A 21596-nucleotide genomic window follows, 5' to 3' on the forward strand; every position below is an offset into this window, starting at 1 on the left:
TCACAAGGGAAAGACATAATTTTGGTTATAGTAGACAGATTGAGTAAATATGCTCATTTCCTATTGCTCACTCATCCTTTCAAGGCATCTGATGTGGCAAGGGTGTACCTAGATCAGGTCTTCAAATTACATAGGAACCCCATGTCCATAGTAAGTGATAGAGATAAGATCTTCATAAGTCAATTCTGGCAAGAGTTCTTTAAATTACAAAAGGTGGATTTATTGATGTCCTCTGCTTATCACCCCAAACAGATGGACAATCAGAGGTAGTTAACAAATGCCTTGAAACATACCTTAGATGCATGACAGGGGAAAGACCTAAGGATTGGGCGCAATGGATACCACTGGCTGAGTGGTGGTACAATTCTAATTTTCACTCTACTATAGGGACAACTTCTTATGAAGTGGTGTATGGACAATCACCTCAATTGCATACCCCCTATGTTAATGGTAATAGTGCAGTAGCCGCAGTGGATAGGAGCTTAACTGCTAGGGAGGAATGCATTCAAATGTTGAAATTTCATTTAAAAAGGGCTCAAGACAGGATGAAAAGTCAAAGTCATAAGCACAGGACTGACAAAGAATATCAGGTGGGAGACTTGGTGTATATCAAATTGAAACCATATAGGCAACAATTAGTGGTCTACAGGAGTTGTCAGAAACTCTCACCAAGGTACTTTGGGCCATTTGAAGTGTCTGCAAGAATTGGCAAGGTAGCTTATAGGCTGAAGTTACCTGAACAGTCCAAAATTTATCCTGTGTTCCATGTTTCTCAGTTAAGGAAACATCATGGTGCTGTGCCTGTTATTAGTGTGGTTCTTATGCTGGATGACAACCTACAACTAAGGGCAGAACCTATAGCTATTTTGGAGAGGAAGATGATGAGGAAAGGCAATGGTGCAGTTGTATATTTTCTGTTGCAATGGTCTAATGGCACTACTGAGGATGCTACATGGGAACTGTCAGATGATTTCATAAAGAGGTTTCCTGCATTTCAGATTTCTTAAGCTTGAGGACAAGCTTCATTAGAAAGGGTAATGTATTGTAACAAACCATCTAACTAACTGGACAAGTCAGCAAGATGGTTAGGAGTTTGTTACTAGGTGGTTAGAAAGTTGTTATTCTTCTTGTTATAAATAGCTCATTCTACACTTAGAATAATTCATTCAATCATTTTTACTCACATTTTCTCTATCATTCTCTCTGTAATCTTTCTATTAACTCAATTCCAATTAATAATCAATTGTCCAAATTCTTTTCTTATTCTCAAGAATTTCTGCAATTGTTTCAATTGTGTACAACAATTCTGGAATTGATCCCTAATTGTTGTTACATGCAGCTTCTCGTTTCCTCTATCTATGTTTTATCCCCTTTAATTTTGTTAGACATGTTTTGATTGTACAATTTTATTTCTATAATCTGTTTGGAAGATACAAATTCATTTAGTAATAAGTGAGGTTTTTAGTTATTAGCTTGTTATTCTTTGATCTTGTTTAAAGATATTAACTTGTGATGGTTTTATTGAAAAAATGGTGATAAATTTGATGGGTTTTACTTGCGTTTCTAGAAACATATTGATACGTGCATTTTGTATAGTCTTTTTAGCCTATTTCAGCACGTATTTCTATGCGTTTTTGTACTGTTTTTATAGTATTTTGCCCCGAATTGGCTACTTTGGTTCGTTTTGCCCGTTTTGTAGAAATGAACGCGAAAGTAGTGGAATCGTACTCTTTTTCGTCCTTTTTGCATACATTTAGAGGAGACGAGATTTTCCAGAGTGAGATACTGCATTGGGAAGCATCAAAGCACGGATTACGAGGCAGTCGGGCATGGACTTGAGCTTATTTGAAGACAAAGGACTCGATCGAGCAGTTTTACCACTCGATCGAGTGGTTTTTACGTCCCCTGTTGGTCGATCGAGTAGTTTTCTACTCGATCCAAAGTTGCTGAGAAGTTGAGTTACTCGATCGAGTAACTATCTACTCGATCGAGTAGATTATGCTGAGGTTTTGCTCGATCGAGTGGTTTTATTCCTCTCGATCGAGTGGTTTCTGCTATTATTGGCTTTAATCAGCCCGTGTGTTGATTTATTTCGCAAAACTCATTTACTCTTCTATTTAAGCACGCTTTACTCGTTCATTAGGACTATATAGCTTTTATCTTAATCAGTTTTACAGAGAACTTTACTATGTTGCTTTTTCCCTTTCACTGTAACCTTGTTCTTGGATTTACTTTGCTCGGATTTTGTGTTCTTTACGCCGGATTCGCACGATTGTAATTCCTTTCTCTTCTCTTAATAATATTAATCGTTTGGTTACTTTAATTTCTCGTTTGCTTCATTTATTTCCTTTGCCCTAATTTACTCTTTATGCGATTTAATTATAGTTTTAATATGTTGAATGCTAGAAATTTATCTGTTGTTAGTTTTGATAGTTTAATTAGCAATATGAGTAGCTAAACCCTTTTCATGTTGGGATTAGGGGATCTGTGTTAGGAATGTGACGATGTAGTAAATGAAATGGATGAATTAATTGTGAGATTCTGTCACCATAGCAATTTAATTGTATCTATCGACTTAGTTGAGTGCATGCTTCTGAGTCATCTCTTTAATCTGGCTAAAATTAATCCTAGATTGAAAGATTGGACTAAATATGCCTGCTATGAGTAGTAGACTACCCTGACGAGAATGAAAGTTAAGTTAGTGGTATTTTAGGATAGAAAGTGGACCGAAAGGACTTTTCCACATCCGTCTTACATTAATTCGTCTGAGTCATTTACAGCTGAGTCACCGGACTACCGTAGTGAACCGAATTCCTGACATGTCCCTCTCTATCTGATAGTTTAAACTTATTTCTTGCCTTTACTGCTCTTGCCTTTATTTCTCTTCCTTTAAACTTCGTAGTTTAGAAAACAATTCAAACAATCCCCCCCATTTGTGACCAAATAGACGGACTTCTACAGATATCTTGCCTCCCTCAGGAGATTGACCTGACTTCCCTAGCTATATAGTTAGTTTAGTTAGTTTATTTTTGACAGGTACACAACATACGTGTCAAATTTTGGCGCCGTTGCCGGGGAGACAATTGCCCTATCTGTTTTTGTTTCGTTTATTTTATCCGTCTCAGGGAATTTTTATTCCTTGAGGCAGTTCTTATTCATTTTCTTTCAGTGTTGTTTATGCCCAGTCGATGGGTTTGAGTTAGTTTCAGCTGATTCAGAACCAGAGAGACTATTCAGGCATAGACTCCGTCTGCAGAGAAAATCACGAAAGGAAGACTTGAGTACTTTCGAGCCAGAGCTACATCACTCTCTTTTCGAAGAAGACAGTCCGATTTCTACAGTAAAGATGCCAAAACTTTCTAGTCATTAAGTGCCTAAAGCAACCTCGATTCCAAAGGGTTTCAATCTCCAGACTGAGGATGGGAATACATTCGACATCCGTCCTTCTTACATCAATCTGGTGGAGAGAAATCTTTATAGAGGTGTGGCAGGTGAGGACCCGAGGAAGCACATGGAGGTCTTTACAGACTATTGTTCTACTATCCCCGCCACTAAGGGGGTAACTCAAGACAAGATTAAGGAGGTTCTATTTCCTTTCTCTTTGACTGACTCAGCCAGGGAGTGGCTGACTGACTTGGACCGCACAGCTGCAGGTGTCACAGATTGGGAGTCTCTTGCTCTTGCCTTTTATAAGAGACATTTCCCTCCACAGCGCACCAATCTGCTGAGGGCCATAATTACCAGTTTCAGACAGGCTCCCGATGAGACTTTATATGAGGCGTGGTCCCGATTCAAGAAGTTGGTGAGGTATATTCCTCACCATGGTTTTGACCCATGGTTTATAGCTAATCAGTTCTACAATGGGCTGTATGATGACCACAGAGCCATACTTGATGCGTCATCCAGTGGAAGATTCCAGGAGAATACCGATGACGATAAGGGATGGGCCCTTATTGAAGAGATGGCGAATCACAGTGCTGAGTATGGAAACCCGAGGGATAGCATAAGAACAGTTCATGCAGTCGATAAGCAGGTTGTGGCTCAGCTGGAAGCCATGAATGTTAGATTTGACAAGTTGGAGTTACAAGCTACTGGGGAGCCTCAGACGGTCCATGTTCTTACTAGAGGAGAGACCGTTTCATGTGAGAGATGTGGGAGTAATGATGGCCACACTGCTGTTGGCTGTCTTGTGGAGAAGGAACAAGTCCTTGCCTTTCAACAATATAGGCAAGGAGGGGCTTCCTATTACAACAATCAAGGGGCAGTCCATCCCAATTTGAGGTGGATAAGTCAAAATGTGCTCAATCCTACTCCTCCTCCGCACCAGCAGCAGCCGTATGTCCCTCCACATAAGAATCAACAAGGCTTTCAGAAGCCTCCTTCCTTCACTCCTCCTAATCACGGTGCATCATCTTCCGGTGGGGTGAGTGAAATTGGTGAGCTAAAGTCCATGTTTCAGTCTTCTACGAAGCAGTGGCAGATAAGTGATCAACATAAAGATGCATCTATTAAGGCAATTGAAACTCAAGTTGCCCAACTAGCCACGAATCAATCCTCAAGAAAGCAGGGTCAATTACCGACTCAAAATGAGAAGAATCGACATGAGACGGTAAATTTCATCAATCTGAGAAGCGGTCGTTCATATGAGGGACCGGAAGCGTTGAAATCAGACCCGAGGAAGGCTATAACTGATGGTGAACAATGTTCTGGCGAAGAAAATGAGCTGACGGCTAAGAAAGTGCTCGATTGACTGGTTTCTGGAGGTCGATCGAGCAGATTTGGCGATGAAAGTGCTCGATCGAGTGGTTGTTCTACTCGATCGAGTGAACAGGAAAGTGAAGATGTTCGATCAAGTGAGATTTCCACTCGATCGAGTGATATTATTGAAGAAACCACTCGATCGAATGGGCAATTTGGTCGATCGAGTAGTTTAGATGACAGGAAGCTTGTTCGAGAGCCTGCTAGTGCTCGATTAAGCGAGAAATCACCAGAAAGACCTCGTTCGAGTGGTAAGAAGAGTCCAAAGGATACAGAGCTTGCTCCGGGTGATACATTTGAAGAGAGAAACAAGGGACTCGAGATACCCATCACGGTTCCCTTCCCGAGGCGGCTGCAGAATACTAAAGCTAATCAACAATTCGGCAAATTTGTCGAACTCCTGAGAAGCTTAGAAGTCACTGTGTGTTCGTTCAGGAGTTTCGACAAAGGTACCCTCTTATCTTAAGTTTATGAAAGAAATTTTATCGCGTAAGAGGAATATTAGTGATAATGAGACGGTAGCTTTGACTGAGGTGGGGTCAGCCCTATTTCAAAATAAGTTACCTCCCAAACAGTCAGATCCGGGTAGTTTTTCAATTCTGTGTCATATCGGTACCTATTTGATTGATAACGCGCTATGCGATCTAGGCGCTAGCGTGAGTGTCTTACCGTTGTCTCTGGCTAAGAGACTTGGTTTGACAAAGCTGAGGTTCACCAACATGACTGTCCAGATGGCCGACCGTAGTATATCACGGCCACTAGGTGTAATAGAAGACATACCTGTTCAGATCGGGAGGTTCTTTATTCCCGTTGATTTCGTTGTCTTAGACATCCCCGAAGATGCACATACCCCTATTATTTCAGGGAGACCATTTTTGTGTACTGCCCGTGCAGTAATAGATGTCGGGGGTAAGACTTTGACATTTCAGTTAGGGGATGAGGAACTGATATTCCATCAGTCTAAGCTCCGTAGGGCTCCCATGCAAGCCCAGCCTTGCAATGCCCTCTCTTCTATTGACCCTATTATTGACACTCCAGATGAAAATTTGGAGTATTATGCTGCTATTGTTACCTCTCCGCCTCAGATTGAGAGCAAAAAGGAGGAAAGTTCGTCTGTTATCCTTGCTGCAGGTACAGATGAAAGCAATGAAGGAGCTGTCAAAAGGTGTTGTGCAATTACTGTCAATCAAATTGGAGATGAGGATGCTCAAGACGGTGATAAAGGAGCAAGGATGAGGAAAGTTCGTGCTTATGTGGATGTGAACTATTCCCCTCGTAAAGAATTAAATGATTCAAATTCAAGCTTATGGAAGTTGAAGAGGACAATCAATGTTGCTGAGATGACGTCCTCCAGTCAGGAGCCCTCCACGGGGCTACTGAATTGCATTGGGAATTGAGTGGGGAAATGCCCCGTGTAACACCTTGTAAAAACAATTTTTAAAATTTTTCGTTGAATTTCTTTTATTACTTTTAATTAGGACAATTAGATTTTAGACGGTTTTTAGCCTAGATTTAAGACTATAGACTATTCTTATACGTATTTGGTATTTGGGAAATTTTTGCACGTGTTTTTATGCAGGTTTGGGGAATTTTTACGCATTTCAAAAGAAGAATGACGAAATTAAGGAAGCTTACGCGAGAAAAGAGCTCGATCGAGTACTTTTTGTATTCGATCGAGTGAAAAAATGGTCGATCGAGTGTTTCTTTTCAGTCGACCGAGTAAAGCACTTATAGGGACTTCTCGACCGAGTAGAATTCTACTCGAGCGAGTGAATGGGCCATCAAAGAGCTCGATTGAGTAGTTTAAAACCACTCGATCGAGTAAATGTGGAAGGATACAGGGAGTTTTCTTCCTTAAACTCTTTTGTTTTGTTTCTAATTTCATTTATCCCCTAATTTCGTTCCTCTTCCCTAATTTCGACCCAAAAAAATCCCCCAAATCCCCATTTTAATTGCTCAAATACCAAATCCGCCACCTACAATTTGTTGCTTGATAATTAATCTCTCAAAGCCCCTTCTTTTCCCCTTGATTTGTGCTCGTTTATACGGTCTATTAAAGGGTTTAGGGTTCGCAGTTTTTAGATCGAAAAATCGCCATTTTTGCTTGTTCTTTGAAGATTAATTGCATATTGTAGGTTCATTCCCATCAAGTAAGTGATTTCTACATCCTCATTGCATTTTAATTTCGTTATTTCGAATTATTATGAGGTTAATTGATTTAGGGTTTCGAAATTCTTTGATTAGTCGAATTTCTCGACTTTAATTGTCTTTCTTGCCCTTACTTGTCTTGCTTGATGATCATCCCCACTTCCTCACTGCTTAGCATGCTTCAATTTGAATTTTACGCAAAAATTTGCGATATGGGTTTGGGACAGTCAAAATTTTCGACTGTCATTATGGTTCTTGTTGCTGTAATTTGCCTAGTAACTTTATTGTTGCTTAATTACTGTTGTCATTACCTGTTATGCCCGCTTTATCGCCATTTACATGATGTTATTCGAATTTGCCTGAGGAAATTTGGGAATTTTTAGGGCTGTAGTCGAATTTTTCGACTGTTTGGGGATTCAAATGCTGTTACTCTGCTGGTTTTTCGTGCTGTTTTAGCCACTCTTAGCCGCTGTTTTCTTATCGTACCCCCTGCCCTATGTTTACAGGATGGAGTCTAGCTCACTACCTTCTACTAGCACCACTTTTAGCCCATCCTTGAGTGAGACGGTGGTCCCTGCTGTTACCACCGCCTCCACTTTAGTCAGTACCGCAGCCCAGTGTTCCTAGTTTTAGCTGCAGGTACAGTTTTCACTCCAGCTAGCTCTGCTGCTAGCTCAGTTTCGGCTGCCACTTCCTCTACGACCACCACCACTGCTAGCACTACTGCTAGTCTCTCTTCAGTGGTGGACACAGCAGCCACTACTCCTGCTCCAGCCGTTGTTTTCACACCTGTGGTGGACTACTTTCTTCTTTGCGATTTGCCTTTAGAGCGACCCGGTTCCTCACACACCGCACCGCACGGGCCTCGCTTTGAGTTCCAGAGGCCGGGGCCGAGGTCGTGGGTGTTACCGTTCTACGTCAGCTCCCGTTTCTTCCACTTTCAACGCTCCTTCTACTTCAGCTGCTGCTCCTTCTACTTCTGGCACGGTCATAGTCCGAGGGGACACCTCCCTCGACCCTCACCCAGACTATCCGCAGGTACATTTTGTTAACGCTTTCCATCGTAAGAAGTTTTATCACCTGCTAGGCTGCGTGTTTGTACCTTCCCGATTTCTAGAGAAATCGGCACTTGTGAGACTCGGCATTTACGAATCGGTTTGTGCTTTGCTACGGGGCACGGGGATGGCCGGACTCATCACTATGAGCGGCCGCATCTTTTTGGAGCTGAGCCTCGAGTTTCTCAGCTCCTTTACCTTCTCCTCCGGGGCACATGATGCTGACCCCACTAGTTCTTCAGTGTCCTTCCGGTTGTTTAACCGGACTTTTCCGATAACTTTAGAGGAGTTTGGTAGGAGACTTGGTCTCTCCTCTATGGGAGAGACTGCACCCCCTAGGAGGGTCTTTCGTCAGCTTTGGCGGACCCTGGCCCAGACCACTTTCAGGGAGCGAAAGCTCCAACAGGTCCACCTTTCCCCTATCCGTTGTTTTCTTAGATTGATGGGGAGCACTATTTTCGGCCAAAAGGAGCCGAACAACATCACAACCACCGAGCTCTCCATCCTGGGCGGTTACCTAAACATTGACTGCGAGGGTCCTTTCACCCTCAACATAGCTTACTTGACTGCCCAGTACCTTCAGAGCCAGGGGCTGAAGGAGACGGGAACTATTGCTTGCGGTGGCATAGCCACCATTCTTGCCCGTTCCTTCTTCCCCGTTTGGCCTCCTGACTTGCAGTACCTCGAGGGAGAGATGCTACTGAGTCTGGATGCCATGCTCTCTCAGCATTGGCTGACCCCAGACAACCAGACATGGAAGATAGACGGCTTCCTGTTTGTAGACTTACCCTGTGACACTCTCCCCCGTCTAGACCCCCTGCCTACTGTTGCTAGGGGTGCCCGACTTCCACCACTGCCTGACCTTCACCTTCCACTCCGACCACCTCCCGCTGCACCCGCCGCCAAGAAGCGGCGTCTTGAGACTGGATAGGGGTCCACACCTTCAGGGAGTACCCAGCCTTCCACGGCTACTCCCATACCGACCCCTACTCCCACTACTACTACTACTCCCACTCCCACTGACCAGACACAGGCTCAGCCGGTCCTACCGGCTACTTTCGTACCACCTCCACCATTTGTGGCGTCCGCGGTCATGGACCAAGAGCGCCGTGATGGTTTGTTGCTTGAGATTGCAGAGCGACAGGCTCGTATGGAGATGGACTTAGCTCTGACCTTACACCCTCTGTACGAGTACCACTTGAGGCGACACCGTCCGATCCCAGAGGGCTGGCCACACCCTTCCTTCTTCTGGTACCCAGCTGAGGGGTACCCGGAGTCTGCTGACGAGGAGGACGAGGACGAGGACCCTGAGGTGGCAGTGGAGAGAGCTCGAGCTGGGGAGCGGAGGAGGAGAGAGGAAGAGGCTGATCCGGAGTACACGGTGGTGGACGACGACGACGACGAGTAGCAACTGGTCTACTCACTTCCCCAGTTTTCTGGCTAGTTTGGGGAAGTTTGTCTTTTGTATGTATCTCTTGCTCTTTTCTTTTTGTCTCCTTTTATTTTTTGTTTTTATTTTCTTGTTGGTTGTATATTCCCGTTCCCCTGTATATATCTGCTGGTGTATGCTGGAGGAAAACGAGGGTGTTGTTCGTTTTGGTTTGGGGAGGGTATTGCATCCTTTTGAGTCTGCATTTGCATTTGTTTTGCATTCACGTTTATTTTTCAGCTTTGCATTTTTGTTTATTTTCATTAAAAATCAAAAAAATACAAAAAAAAAAATTAGAAAAATTCCAAAAATCCAAAAATTTCACGTTTATTTTTGCATATAGGTTGAGTCGGAACGGTAGATGATGCGTGTCTATAATATGATGCTTTACATCTTTATTTCCACGCATTTTATGTCTATTATTATTAGTTTATTCTACTATTTGCCCCTTTTCGTCGACTTCCGCCTTTTTATGTAATATTGCAGATTATTGCGGAATTGAGTAGATAATGAGCCAAATCCGTCCCATAGTGTTTAGCATAGCATTTGACATGAAGGAAAAGCTCGAGAAGTGAACTTGGTGCGCATTTCAAGGCCTGAAAGGTGTATTTGCGTGAGTTTTAGAAGCGGATTGCCAGCTACAGTGGTCTATAGACTGACCTACATGGTCTATAGACCGTCAGAATGCTTCTCGACATTGTAGGCTGCTTCAGATGGCTATATCTCGAGTTCTAGAGCAGATAATCGAGTGATTACAATTGGAGGTGAAAGCTTATCCTCTTAGATTTCCAACGCCGCGTAGAACGCCTGATTTGACCAAGTAACGAAGAAATGGCAGCTATTTTAAGATCGGTGCGTATTTTGTAGGAATCGTCGAATGCATTCTATTCTATCTGTTGTTGTTGGTCGATCTACTGGTCCAAGTGGTCGATCGACCACTCCACGAGTCTGACGAGAATTTAAAGACGAGATTTAGCTTAAGCCCATTGTAAATTAGGTTTAGGAATAAGAGTTGCGCGATATTCCTATATAACGTAGCTTTAGGTTTGAGTTTGATCATTCAGTTTTCATCATCAAAAATTTAGGGTTCTTTAGTTTACATTAATTTCTCAATAAAGTTCTTTGCTTGCTTTCGGATTCTATTCTTGCTTCCTACTTCGGTATTATTTTGTCCTTAATTTCAGTTTCTACTTTATTTTGTCATTAGCATAGAATTGATAGATTAGAATCCCGAACCATAGCCCCTTTATTGCGTTTTATTGCTTTAATCATTCAAATTATGTTTTCCCATTTCGTTTATTTCAATTTCGTTGTTGTTATCAATTTTAATATACGTAGGTAATCACCCTTTGCTAAGATGTGAGGGAATTTGTGGCGTAGAGGACGTAGAATAGGTAGACCTGTTTCGGGTTTGGTCGATCGACTGATGTCAATAGTCGATCGACTGAAAACCTGGTCGATCATTGCCTTGACTAGTCGATCGACTGCATCGCGTAAGAATTAGCATTGTTCAATTGATTTAATTGCAATTTTTGATAAAAGACCGAGAGGCTTTTTGTTAAATACTTAGGAATTGACCGACCCATTAGATCGAAAGAGAGGGGAGGGCAATAGACTACCAATTGAACGACTAAATTATACTAAGATCGTAAGATAAGTAAAATTTAGGCATTAGGAATCACTTTTCAGGGCGTGAGCTAGTATTAGTGAGACCTAGGGACTAGTAACTTAGGCTGAGCGGCGCAACTTGTTAAGTTGGTCTGAGAGGACTTCTTATTTTCCCACCTTACGTGATTATTTCAGATTTACCTAGGATTTGCGTCGTCGTAACTACAATGAACCGATCGTCTTAGCATCCTTTTTATCATCGTTTACATCGTCAGTTTCATTTGCCTATTTATTTATTTGCATTTAGTTTAATTATAAATCAATCAAAACCCCCCTCATTGTTACCCTTAGACTAAAATAGAAAGCAACTAATAATTCCCTACCTCCCTGTGGTTCGACCCTTACTATCACTATCCATAGTTTTAGTTCGGATTTATAAATTTAACTTTGAGAGGACTTCTTATTTTCCCACCTTACGTGATTATTTCAGATTTACCTAGGATTTGCGTCGTCGTAGCTACAATGAACCGATCGTCTTAGCATCCTTTTTATCATTGTTTACATCGTCAGTTTCATAGAGGACTTCTTATTTTCCCACCTTACGTGATTATTTCAGATTTACCTAGGATTTGCGTCGTCGTAGCTACAATGAACCGATCGTCTTAGCATCCTTTTTATCATCGTTTACATCGTCAGTTTCATTTGCCTATTTATTTATTTGCATTTAGTTTAATTATAAATCAATCAAAACCCCCCTCATTGTTACCCTTAGACTAAAATAGAAAGCAACTAATAATTCCCTACCTCCCTGTGGTTCGACCCTTACTATCACTATCTATAGTTTTAGTTCGGATTTATAAATTTAACTTTGATACTAAACGACGGTATCAAATTTTGGCGCCGTTGCCGGGGAGGCAGCGCTAATTTTTAGTTGTTTTTAATTTGTCTTTCTTTCTTTAGTCTCAGAGAACCTCGGTTCCTTGAGACCGTTCTCATGTCGTTCTATCTGAGATTTCCGCAGGAAGAGAACGAAATTTTTGGCTTCTTTCGCCAGGCTTATGGAGTGGGTCGAGCCCAGACGAGATGCATTCTCTGAACTCCAAACATGCTTGCCTATCATTCATGGAGTGAATGACCCTACGTGAGCATACCTAAATTCTATTGGTAAGGGGGATTTCACTGGACTCCCCGTAATTGAGGTATTAGAATTTTTTGATTGGTTTGCTGCTGAAACTCTTAAACCCAACTTTTCTCTCCATGTTGACTCAGATGAGGGGGTGGATGAGACCTTAGAAACTAATCTAGGAAATGCTGACGGAGACATAGAGGAGACCATTAGCGTGGTTGACAATCCTTTTTATGAGGATAGTTTAGAACACCTTTATGATTCTTGCACTGATAGTGAGGTCGATTTGGAGGATCTCTTTGAGAACCTCCAACTTGATGAGTCTAGCGATAAGGAGAGTGAGGAGGAAAATTTTGACAGTCTTGAGGTTAAATGGGATAATTATGACGATGTAGATGAGCCTATTCTAAGAGACCCCATTGACCCATTTGACTTTACCGCCCCATGCATTTGGGACGATTATCCACCTTCTCCCCTAGTTGGCCAGACTCCTGTACCTCACATTTCTTACCTGTCTGAGCATTTTTCTACTCCCGTTGTTTTTGAGTCAAATGCTACTGAGCTCGCTAATTTTCCACCTGCTGTTAATTTAAGCTTTTACATTCCGCCCTTATCTGGAGGGAGGAATAATTTTGTGGATGTTTTTAGGAGCTGTCATAGGAAATTTGTTAGACTTAGATGTTATTACATTTTAATTTCCTATGCTACTACTATTTTATGGTGCTACTTACAGTTTTGTGTAGCACATGCGCAGTTATTTGATCGGTTGCTTCGTGCTTTGAGCTGTTTTGACTGGGCTTATTTGGAGTGGCTGTTTGAAGGAAAAGAGGGTCGAGCTGGGACCGTCTAATCTAGCGCTACCGGGAGGCAACCCGGAGTTTAAACATTTTGTTTGATTTGGTTTTGAAACATTTAGCTTTATTTGTTTTGTGTGCTTTAATAATTGGCTCGACTTAGACAGTTACTTTGGATTTTTGCGCAATTTTGGGCACGTTTTATGTGCATTTACAGGTTATTAGACCAAGTTAACTCAATTCATTGAGTTAATTCGTGAGCAGGAACTGTTCACGTCAGGTAACTTGGTCGATCGACTGATTAGAGTGGTCGATCGACCGATTCGCGCAAACCACGAAGCTCTTGTTCCTGTAATTTGGTCGATCGACTGGTTAGAGTGGTCGATCGACCACTGTAGCTGCTATACCTCGTTCTTTTAATTCTTTGCACATAATTACCGTTTCAATTTTGTTTTCTCGGATAATGCGCGGTATATTTTGTTTCTTTTCAGGTACTTTATGGTAGCACTGCTGGCTACTGAAACCTCCTAGCTCACGCTGGTTTGGGGAGGTTTCCTTTTCCTGCGCTTAAAGTCTTGTGAGTCTCCTTGTCTTCACTTCATGTCTTGTTTACTTAATTTTCTCGCAAATTCCCGTCTTCCTTTTATTTCATTACTAGATTTAATGCCCGTGCGATGCACGGGCCACTTGTAATATTATGTTCTATGAACGATTATTAAATTACATTAAAAAAAATACTACAAATATTAAGACTCACTCAAGTAAAGACTTAATTCAAACTTCACTAATATTTTTTCCGTGGATTTTTACTCGGGCATGCAATATAAGTTTTTGTATTCTCTTGGTAAACGTAGATTGATTATCTGCTAAACATGAATAGAATGCTCTTTAGTCTTAGGCTCAACCCCTCCCTCTTAAATATAGAAAACTCTTTAACTTGAGGTTTAATTTCTTGTCTTTTAAAAATCAAAGCGCATGAGGTAATATATCCGTTTTTTGCCCATCGAAAAGGACCATAGATGCACGGGCCTAGAAATATTAAGCCAGTCAATAAAAATAATATTGTGATATAGTAATTGCAAAATATTAAAGTGTATTACCTAAAATTCTTCTAGTGTAAATAGTATAATTTTAATTGTCTTTTTTATTTAAACAACTTAAAATAATAAATTTGCATTTTATTAAAGTCTGTACCGTCTAATGTTGCTTAAATTGCTTTTTTGTAATATGAGACCTCTCACGATATTTAAAAAGTGGAACTCTCTAATATTGCTTGAAATATTAATTTTTTTTGTTCAAGTTTGAAATAATTTGCTGGATAATATATTGTCTGATTAGTTAATAAAAGTTGACTATATGAATTACTAAAATCTAAGCTTTTTTTTGTTGTTGTTTTCCTACTCCATTCGTTTTCTTATATATGATATTTTGCAATTTTGAGTTAAGCCTTTGACTTATATTTACAAAAATATACTCCCTTATATTCAGTCATATCTTCCCTCATTCCTTATCGAGCTAATCGAATAGAGCTCTTTTTATAATAAGGGTTGCGAGTTAATAAAAAAACATCACAAATAACGAAATTAAAGAAGAAAATAAATATTAAACATTGACATAACATGAATTTGATTAATACGGAGTGAATGGCATGGAGAGGTTCTCACTCCATGCAAGGACTTGCAATATATGAAAAAGAATAACATGGCTACAATTTTAAGACTGTGTAAAAAAATACTCGTACAAAGTAGTGATTAATATGGACTATGCAATATAGAGTGTTTTTTCAAGCACAAAATATGCCACTTTAAAGAAAAGATACATGGCAGTACGTAAAAGTAAGAGCTGTTTGTTTATCAATTGTAGTAACTGTAATGCATGCCATCACCAATTTGGAGGTAAGAGAATATATGGTGGATTGTAATGTGGAATCATATATACACACAAATAGACATCATATATAGTGTTTTTTCATTAAAATACATCATATTCTACTATCTCCCATTCTCCCAAATTATTGTAGTAGTCGTCGATAAAGATTATAGTCAAAGTAAAACTCATATAACCTTTTATGCTTCGGTCTTGATAAAAATTGGAAACCCTAACATCGCTCGAAAAATAAAAATAAATAAATAATAAATTTTTCACATAAAATAATAAAATTGACTAATAAATAAATGGCATGGAGAAGCTAAGTTTAATATAGTGAACTCTTTGATTTTGATAGCATCTTCTACAAATAAGAATGATGATTTCACCTTTGCTCATAGCCTTTTATGCTTCGGTCTTGATAAAACACGACAAAGTGCTAAGTGCTAAGTGCTAAGTGCTGACTAATTGACCCTGCATTCCTTTACGGTGATTCATACCATGCTATCTCAAATATAGCGGTGAGGCACAAAATATCAAAAAACACAAAATTAAGTAATATCGGTTATATTATCAAACTACGAAAAAGTATGAGCATTAGGTATATTAAAGTTTATAAAATATCAAAATTAAGAAGGCGGGTTATAAAAAGGTTTACCTTGTTTTTTTGTCTTCTTAAATCCAATGCCCCTGTATCCTACAGTTTCAATAAAATAAATTTGACATTAAATTATGCACTATACAACTTCTATCTAGATCTTTAAAAGACAAAAACTTCTGCAAGAAACTAAGACTAATGAGTAATGACCATAGCATTGGTCTGTATCATTCAAAAACTAAGCATCAAACAGAAAAGAACACATTCATATGATGATAATTACAATTATTATTATTATTATCATTATTATTATTATGTTGTTGGATGGTGCTTATTCTCATCATGAATCATCAGCACGTATATAGTGGTTATTGTATAAAATGATCTCATATATATACCATGGAACAATGAAATATGATACGGAGTATAATTGAATTTACTTCTTGTATAAAACTTGTATTTGACGTATTGTAGACTTGTAGCCGAGAACTAACACATGGGTGGATGCATGATCTTATCTTTCTAGTACAGGTGGTTTACGAAAGATGTACTCCCATCCAAATTCTTATTTAAATCCTAGTCCTAGTCATTAATTAAGTATATAACCATGCTAAATGAAACACCTTATTTAATTATTTTTTGTAATATTTTTTTTTTTTTTGAGGTGTTTTACAATTTTTGGAGACTCTGTAATCGCTCGAAAAAAGTTTCTTTTAATAATATAGATAGATATGATTTTGCACAATGGGGACATTGTGTGATTTGGTTTGGGGAAGGGTTTTGCGTTGCATTCCATATGTTCTTGCATTCACGTTTTCATTTTTTTCTTGCATTGTTGTTTATTTTCCCCTATATAGACAGAAAATCCAAAAAATTGAAAAATTCAAAAATTCAAAAATATCATGTTTAATTTTGCATAATAGGTTGAGTCAGATTGGAGTATTCATTACTGATAGTTGTCATTTGCTTAAACCCTGCATTTTATCACATCTTTTAGCAAAAGTTTTTTCAATATCTCGAATTTCGTTTCAAAATTTGTTGAACAATTAGACTTGACTTGAAATTTTGGCAAACTACAAAACTTTCTAAGGAATTAGAGCTTTATAAACTGGTGTCATTCATGACCAGTTTCATTTAGGATTGTGAGTAGTTACTCTCTGCATGTCGTGTAACATTAATTTGCACAAGTATGAAATTTAATTGCATTTTGCCTGCATACATTCGGGTTAGTGGTTCGTATTGCATGTTTGGAGAATGCTTGCGAAAATCCCTTTTATTCATTTTACCCATTAGCTTCACATTAGCCAAAAATTGCCAGTTGACCCTTTAGCTACAATCCATAAACTAAGCCTACCCTTTGCTGAGCTAGTTTAGTAGTTTTAGTGGTATTCGTTGTATTGTATCAATTTTGGCTCGATTTGCACTCTATGAAGTTGGTAATGAATGAAGGAGAAAAAAAATTAAAAAATGAAAAAAATTGAAAAATAGTGACTGCCGAAAAAACAGAGAAAAAAAAACGAAAACAAAAAAGAAAACAAAAGAAAAAGAAACGGCAAAGAAAAAAAAAGAAAAAAGTTTACTCATATGGTTGCTTTATATTTTATGAGGAGTGTTATTTGGATTAGTGAAGTGTTTGCCTAATTCATTAAGGCATTTGAGCTTATTTCATTGAGTTTGAAGTGGATGTTTTATTCGGTTTGTTAGGATGCTAGCTTGGCCATTTCCCTCTCATTCCCATATTGTTTGCCTCTTCTTACCCATAGCCTCACTTATCCAAATCTTTGCAAGTATTCGGCATGTGATGGACCCTGAATGGTTGGAATGTATGTGCACAGTAGCTAGAATTACTTATCATACTATATTGCATGCATGATCATGTTGGTTGAGTCTAGGTGAGCGACTTTTGTTTCTTTCTCTCTTACATATAAATTGCTTACCATTTGCTTTGTTGAGAGAAGAGTGACCCGGGAGAGTCCTATCTTGAAAGTCTTGCAAGGTCAAACGTTCAACATCTTTTCGAAATATGCATAAATTTGTTTGCATGACATTGAGCTATTAGCAGTTGATTCATATGCATTAAATCGGTTTAAGTAGACGATTTTCAGTTTGTCCATGTTTTGCTCCTTTCTATCTAAATTTAGTTTTGCATTTAGTTTGCTTGGGGACAAGCAAAGGTTTGGTTTGGGGAAGTTTGATGCGTGTCTATAATATGATGTTTTACATCTTTATTTCCACGCATTTTATGTCTATTATTAGTAGTTTATTCTACTATTTGCCCCTTTTCGTCGACTTCTGCCTTTTTATGTAATATTGCAGATTATTGCGGAATTGAGTAGATAATGAGCCAAATCCGTCCCAAAGTGTTTAGCATAGCATTTGACATGAATGGAAAGCTCGAGAAGTGAACTTGGTGCGCATTTCAAGGCCTGAAAGGTGTATTTGCATGAGTTTTAGAAGCGGATTGCCAGCTACAGTGGTCTATAGACTGACCTACATGGTCTATAGACCGTCAGAATGCTTCTCGACATTGCAGGCTGCTTCAGATGGCTATATCTCGAGTTCTAGAGCAGATAATCTAGTGATTCCAATTGGTGGTGAAAGCGTATCCTCTTAGCTTTCCAACGCCGTGTAGAACGCCTGATTTGACCAAGTAACGAAGAAATGGCAGCTGTTTTAAGATCGGTGCGCGCTGTAGGAATCGTCAGAATGCAATTCTGTACAGTGATGTTGGTCGATCGACTGGTCCAAGTGGTCGATCGACCACCCCACGAGTCTGACGAGAATTTAAAGACCTGATTTATCTTAACCCCATTGTATATTAGGTTTAGGAATAAGAGTTGCGTGATATTCCTATATAACGTAGCTTTAGCTTTGAGTTTGATCATTCAGTTTTCATCATCAAAAATTTAGGGTTCTTTAGTTTACATTAATTTCTCAATAAAGTTCCTTGCTTGCTTTCGGATTCAATTCTTACTTCCTACTTCGGCATTATTTTGTCCTTAATTTCAGTTTCTACTTTATCTTGTCATTAGCATAGAATTGATAAATTAGAATCCCGAACCATAGCCCCTTTATTGCGTTTTATTGCTTTAATCATTCAAATTATGTTTTCTCATATCGTTTATTTCAATTTCGTTGTTGTTATCAATTTTAATATGCGTAGGTAATCACCCTTTGCTAAGATGTGAGGGAATTTGTGGCGTAGACGATGTAGAATAGGTAGACCGGTTTCGGGGTTTAGTCGATCGACTGATGTCAATAGTCGATCGACTGAAAACCTGGTCGATCGACTGCCCCAGCTAGTCGATCGACTGCATCGCGTAAGAATTAGCATTGTTCAATTGATTTAATTGCAATTTTTGATAAAAGACCGAGAGGCTATTTGTTAAATACTTAGGAATTGACCGACCCCTTAGATCGAAAGAGAGGGGAGGGCAATAGACTACCAATTGAACGACTAAATTATACTAAGATCGTAAGATAAGAAAAATTTAGGCATTAGGAATCACTTTTCAGGGCGTGAGCTACTATTAGTGAGACCTAGGGACTAGTAGCTTAGGCTGAGCGGCGCTACTTGTTAAGTTGGTCTGAGAGGACTTCTTATTTTCCCACCTTACGTGATTATTTCAGATTTACCTAGTATTTGCGTCGTCATAGCTACAATGAACCGATCGTCTTAGCATCCTTTTTATCATCGTTTACATCGTCAGTTTCATTTGCCTATTTATTTATTTGCATTTAGTTTAATTATAAATCAATCAAAACCCCCCTCATTGTTACCCTTAGACTAAAATAGAAAGCAACTAATAATTCCCTACCTCCCTGTGGTTCGACCCTTACTATCACTATCTATAGTTTTAGTTCGGATTTATAAATTTAACTTTGATACTAAACGACGCTATCAGTAGATTTCCATGATGATAATGCACTATAACTTGTCATTTTACTTGAGCCTTGCACTTCTTTTGACAGTTATTAGTTTAGTCTTGCGCATAATCTACGAGTTTCTGTTTAAATATAGCAGACTGTCTAGACTTGACCTGATAAATTGGCAAACTACTTCATTAATTCTGAGTTTTAGAGCCCATAACTGGTGACATTCATGACCAGTTCATTAGGAATTGAGAGTAGTACTCCGTGCATAGCATGTTCATCTTTTTTGCACATTTATGACATTCAATTTCTTTTCAAATGCACATATTCGGGTTTGTGGTTGGTGTCACATGCAGGGAGGTGCTTGCAAATTTTCCCTTTCCTTATATTTTTCACCCTTTTAGCTCCACATAAGCCAAAACTTGCCTTTTTAACCCATTAGCTACATCCCAAACTAAGCCTGCCTAGTCAAGCTAGTTAGTATGTCTTTTGTGGTATGAGTTGGTGAAAGTAAAGGAGTTGGTGAAAATAAAGGAAAGGAGTATCTCTTTTGTACGGAGTTGGTGAAAGTAAAGGAAAGGAGTATGAAAAAAAAAAGAATTGAAAAAGAAAAAAAAGAAACGTGAAAGAAAGAAAGAAAAAAAATGAAAAATGAAAAAAAAAAAAAAAGCTGGAAACGTGAAACAGAAGAAAAAAAAAGAAGTTTAAGAAAAAGAGTTCGTTTTATTTCAGTTAGTCCATTCATACGGTATTAAAAAAGGAAAGTTTGGGACCGTCTGACTCCTCCGTTCTTATTCTATATTTTTGAGGAGATTGTGTTTGAGTTTAGTGAGTTGTGTGCCAAATGAAGGGCACTTGTACTTGGTTTTTCAGTCAGTTGAGATTCGGATGGTTTATTATGGTCTTGTTAGGAACTAGCTTGACGCTTTTACCTCCACATTTCCATAACATGTTTTGCCTCTTCTCACCTGATCCTCACTATTCCCATATTATTTGTAAGCCCTCGGCTGTGACGGACATTATTGGTTGGAGTGTGTGCATTAGTACTTGAATTGTCTTTCATTTTTTTTGCATTCATCCTATGTAGGTCGCAGTTAGGTAGTGACTGTCTTTTCTTCTCTCTTTTACATATAACATTCACCTTTTGCTTCATGAGAGAAGAATAACCACGAGAGAGTCCGATTTTGTTGGTCTTGCAAGGTCGATAGGTTGGCTATATTTCTGAACAGCTTATAATTCGTTTGCGTATTGACTTCTTAGCTTTAACTGTTAGTTTTTGTTGCATTAAACTGGTTCAAGTAGACAAGTTAAGCTAGCTCTGAGTTATCATTTTCCTTCCATTAGTTGCATTTTAGTTTACTCGAGGACGAGTAAAGGTTCGGTTTGGGGAGATTTGATACGTGCATTTTGTATAGTCATTTTAGCCTATTTCAGCACGTATTTCTATGCGTTTTTATACTGTTTTTATAGTATTTTGCCCCGAATTGGCTACTTTGGTTCGTTTTGCCCGTTTTGTAGAACTGAACGCGAAAGTAGTGGAATCGTACTCTTTTTCGTCCTTTTTGCATGCATTTAGAGGAGACGGGATTTTCCAGAGTGAGATACTGCGTTGGGAAGCGTCAAGGCACAGATTACGAGGAAGTCGGGCATGGACTTGAGCTGATTTGAAGACAAAGGACTCGATCGAGCAGTTTTACCACTCGATCGAGTGGTTTTTACGTCCCCTGTTGGTCGATCGAGTAGTTTTCTACTCGATCCAGAGTTGCTGAGAAGTTGAGTTACTCGATCGAGTAACTATCTACTCGATCGAGTTGATTATGCTGAGGTTTTGCTCGATCGAGTGGTTTTATTCCACTCGATCGAGTGGTTTCTGCTATTATGGGCTTTAATCAGCCCGTGTGTTGATTTATTTCGAAAAACTTATTTACTCTTCTATTTAAGCACGCTTTACTAGGTCATTAGGACTATCTAGCTTTTATCTTAATCAGTTTTACAGAGAACTTTACTACGTTGCTTTTTCCCTTTTACTGTAACCTTGTTCTTAGATTTACCTTGCTCGGATTTTGTGTTCTTTACGCCGGATTCGCACGATTGTAATTCCTTTCTCTTCTCTTAATAATATTAATCGTTTGGTTACTTTAATTTCTCGTTTGCTTCATTTATTTCCTTTGCCCTAATTTACTCTTTATGCGATTCAATTATAGTTTTAATATGTTGAATGCTGGAAATTTATCTGTTGTTATTTTGATAGTTTAATTAGCAATACGAGTAGCTAAACCCTTTTCATGTTGGGATTAGGGGATCTGCGGTAGGAATGTGACGATCTAGTAAATGAAATAGA

The 21596-nt window shown here is 39.1% G+C and overlaps 1 protein-coding gene across 1 annotated transcript; it reads left to right on the forward strand.

Moving 5' to 3' along the window:
- Positions 1-302: 302 nt before the first annotated feature.
- Positions 303-1007, forward strand: LOC141630425 (uncharacterized). Its single transcript, XM_074443247.1, has one exon. It carries the CDS (start codon positions 303-305, stop codon positions 1005-1007), a length of 705 nt encoding a protein of 234 aa, XP_074299348.1.
- Positions 1008-21596: the final 20589 nt, after the last annotated feature.

The sequence above is a fragment of the Silene latifolia genome, chromosome Y (assembly GCF_048544455.1).
Source record: "Silene latifolia isolate original U9 population chromosome Y, ASM4854445v1, whole genome shotgun sequence".
Classification (NCBI taxonomy): Eukaryota; Viridiplantae; Streptophyta; class Magnoliopsida; order Caryophyllales; family Caryophyllaceae; genus Silene; species Silene latifolia.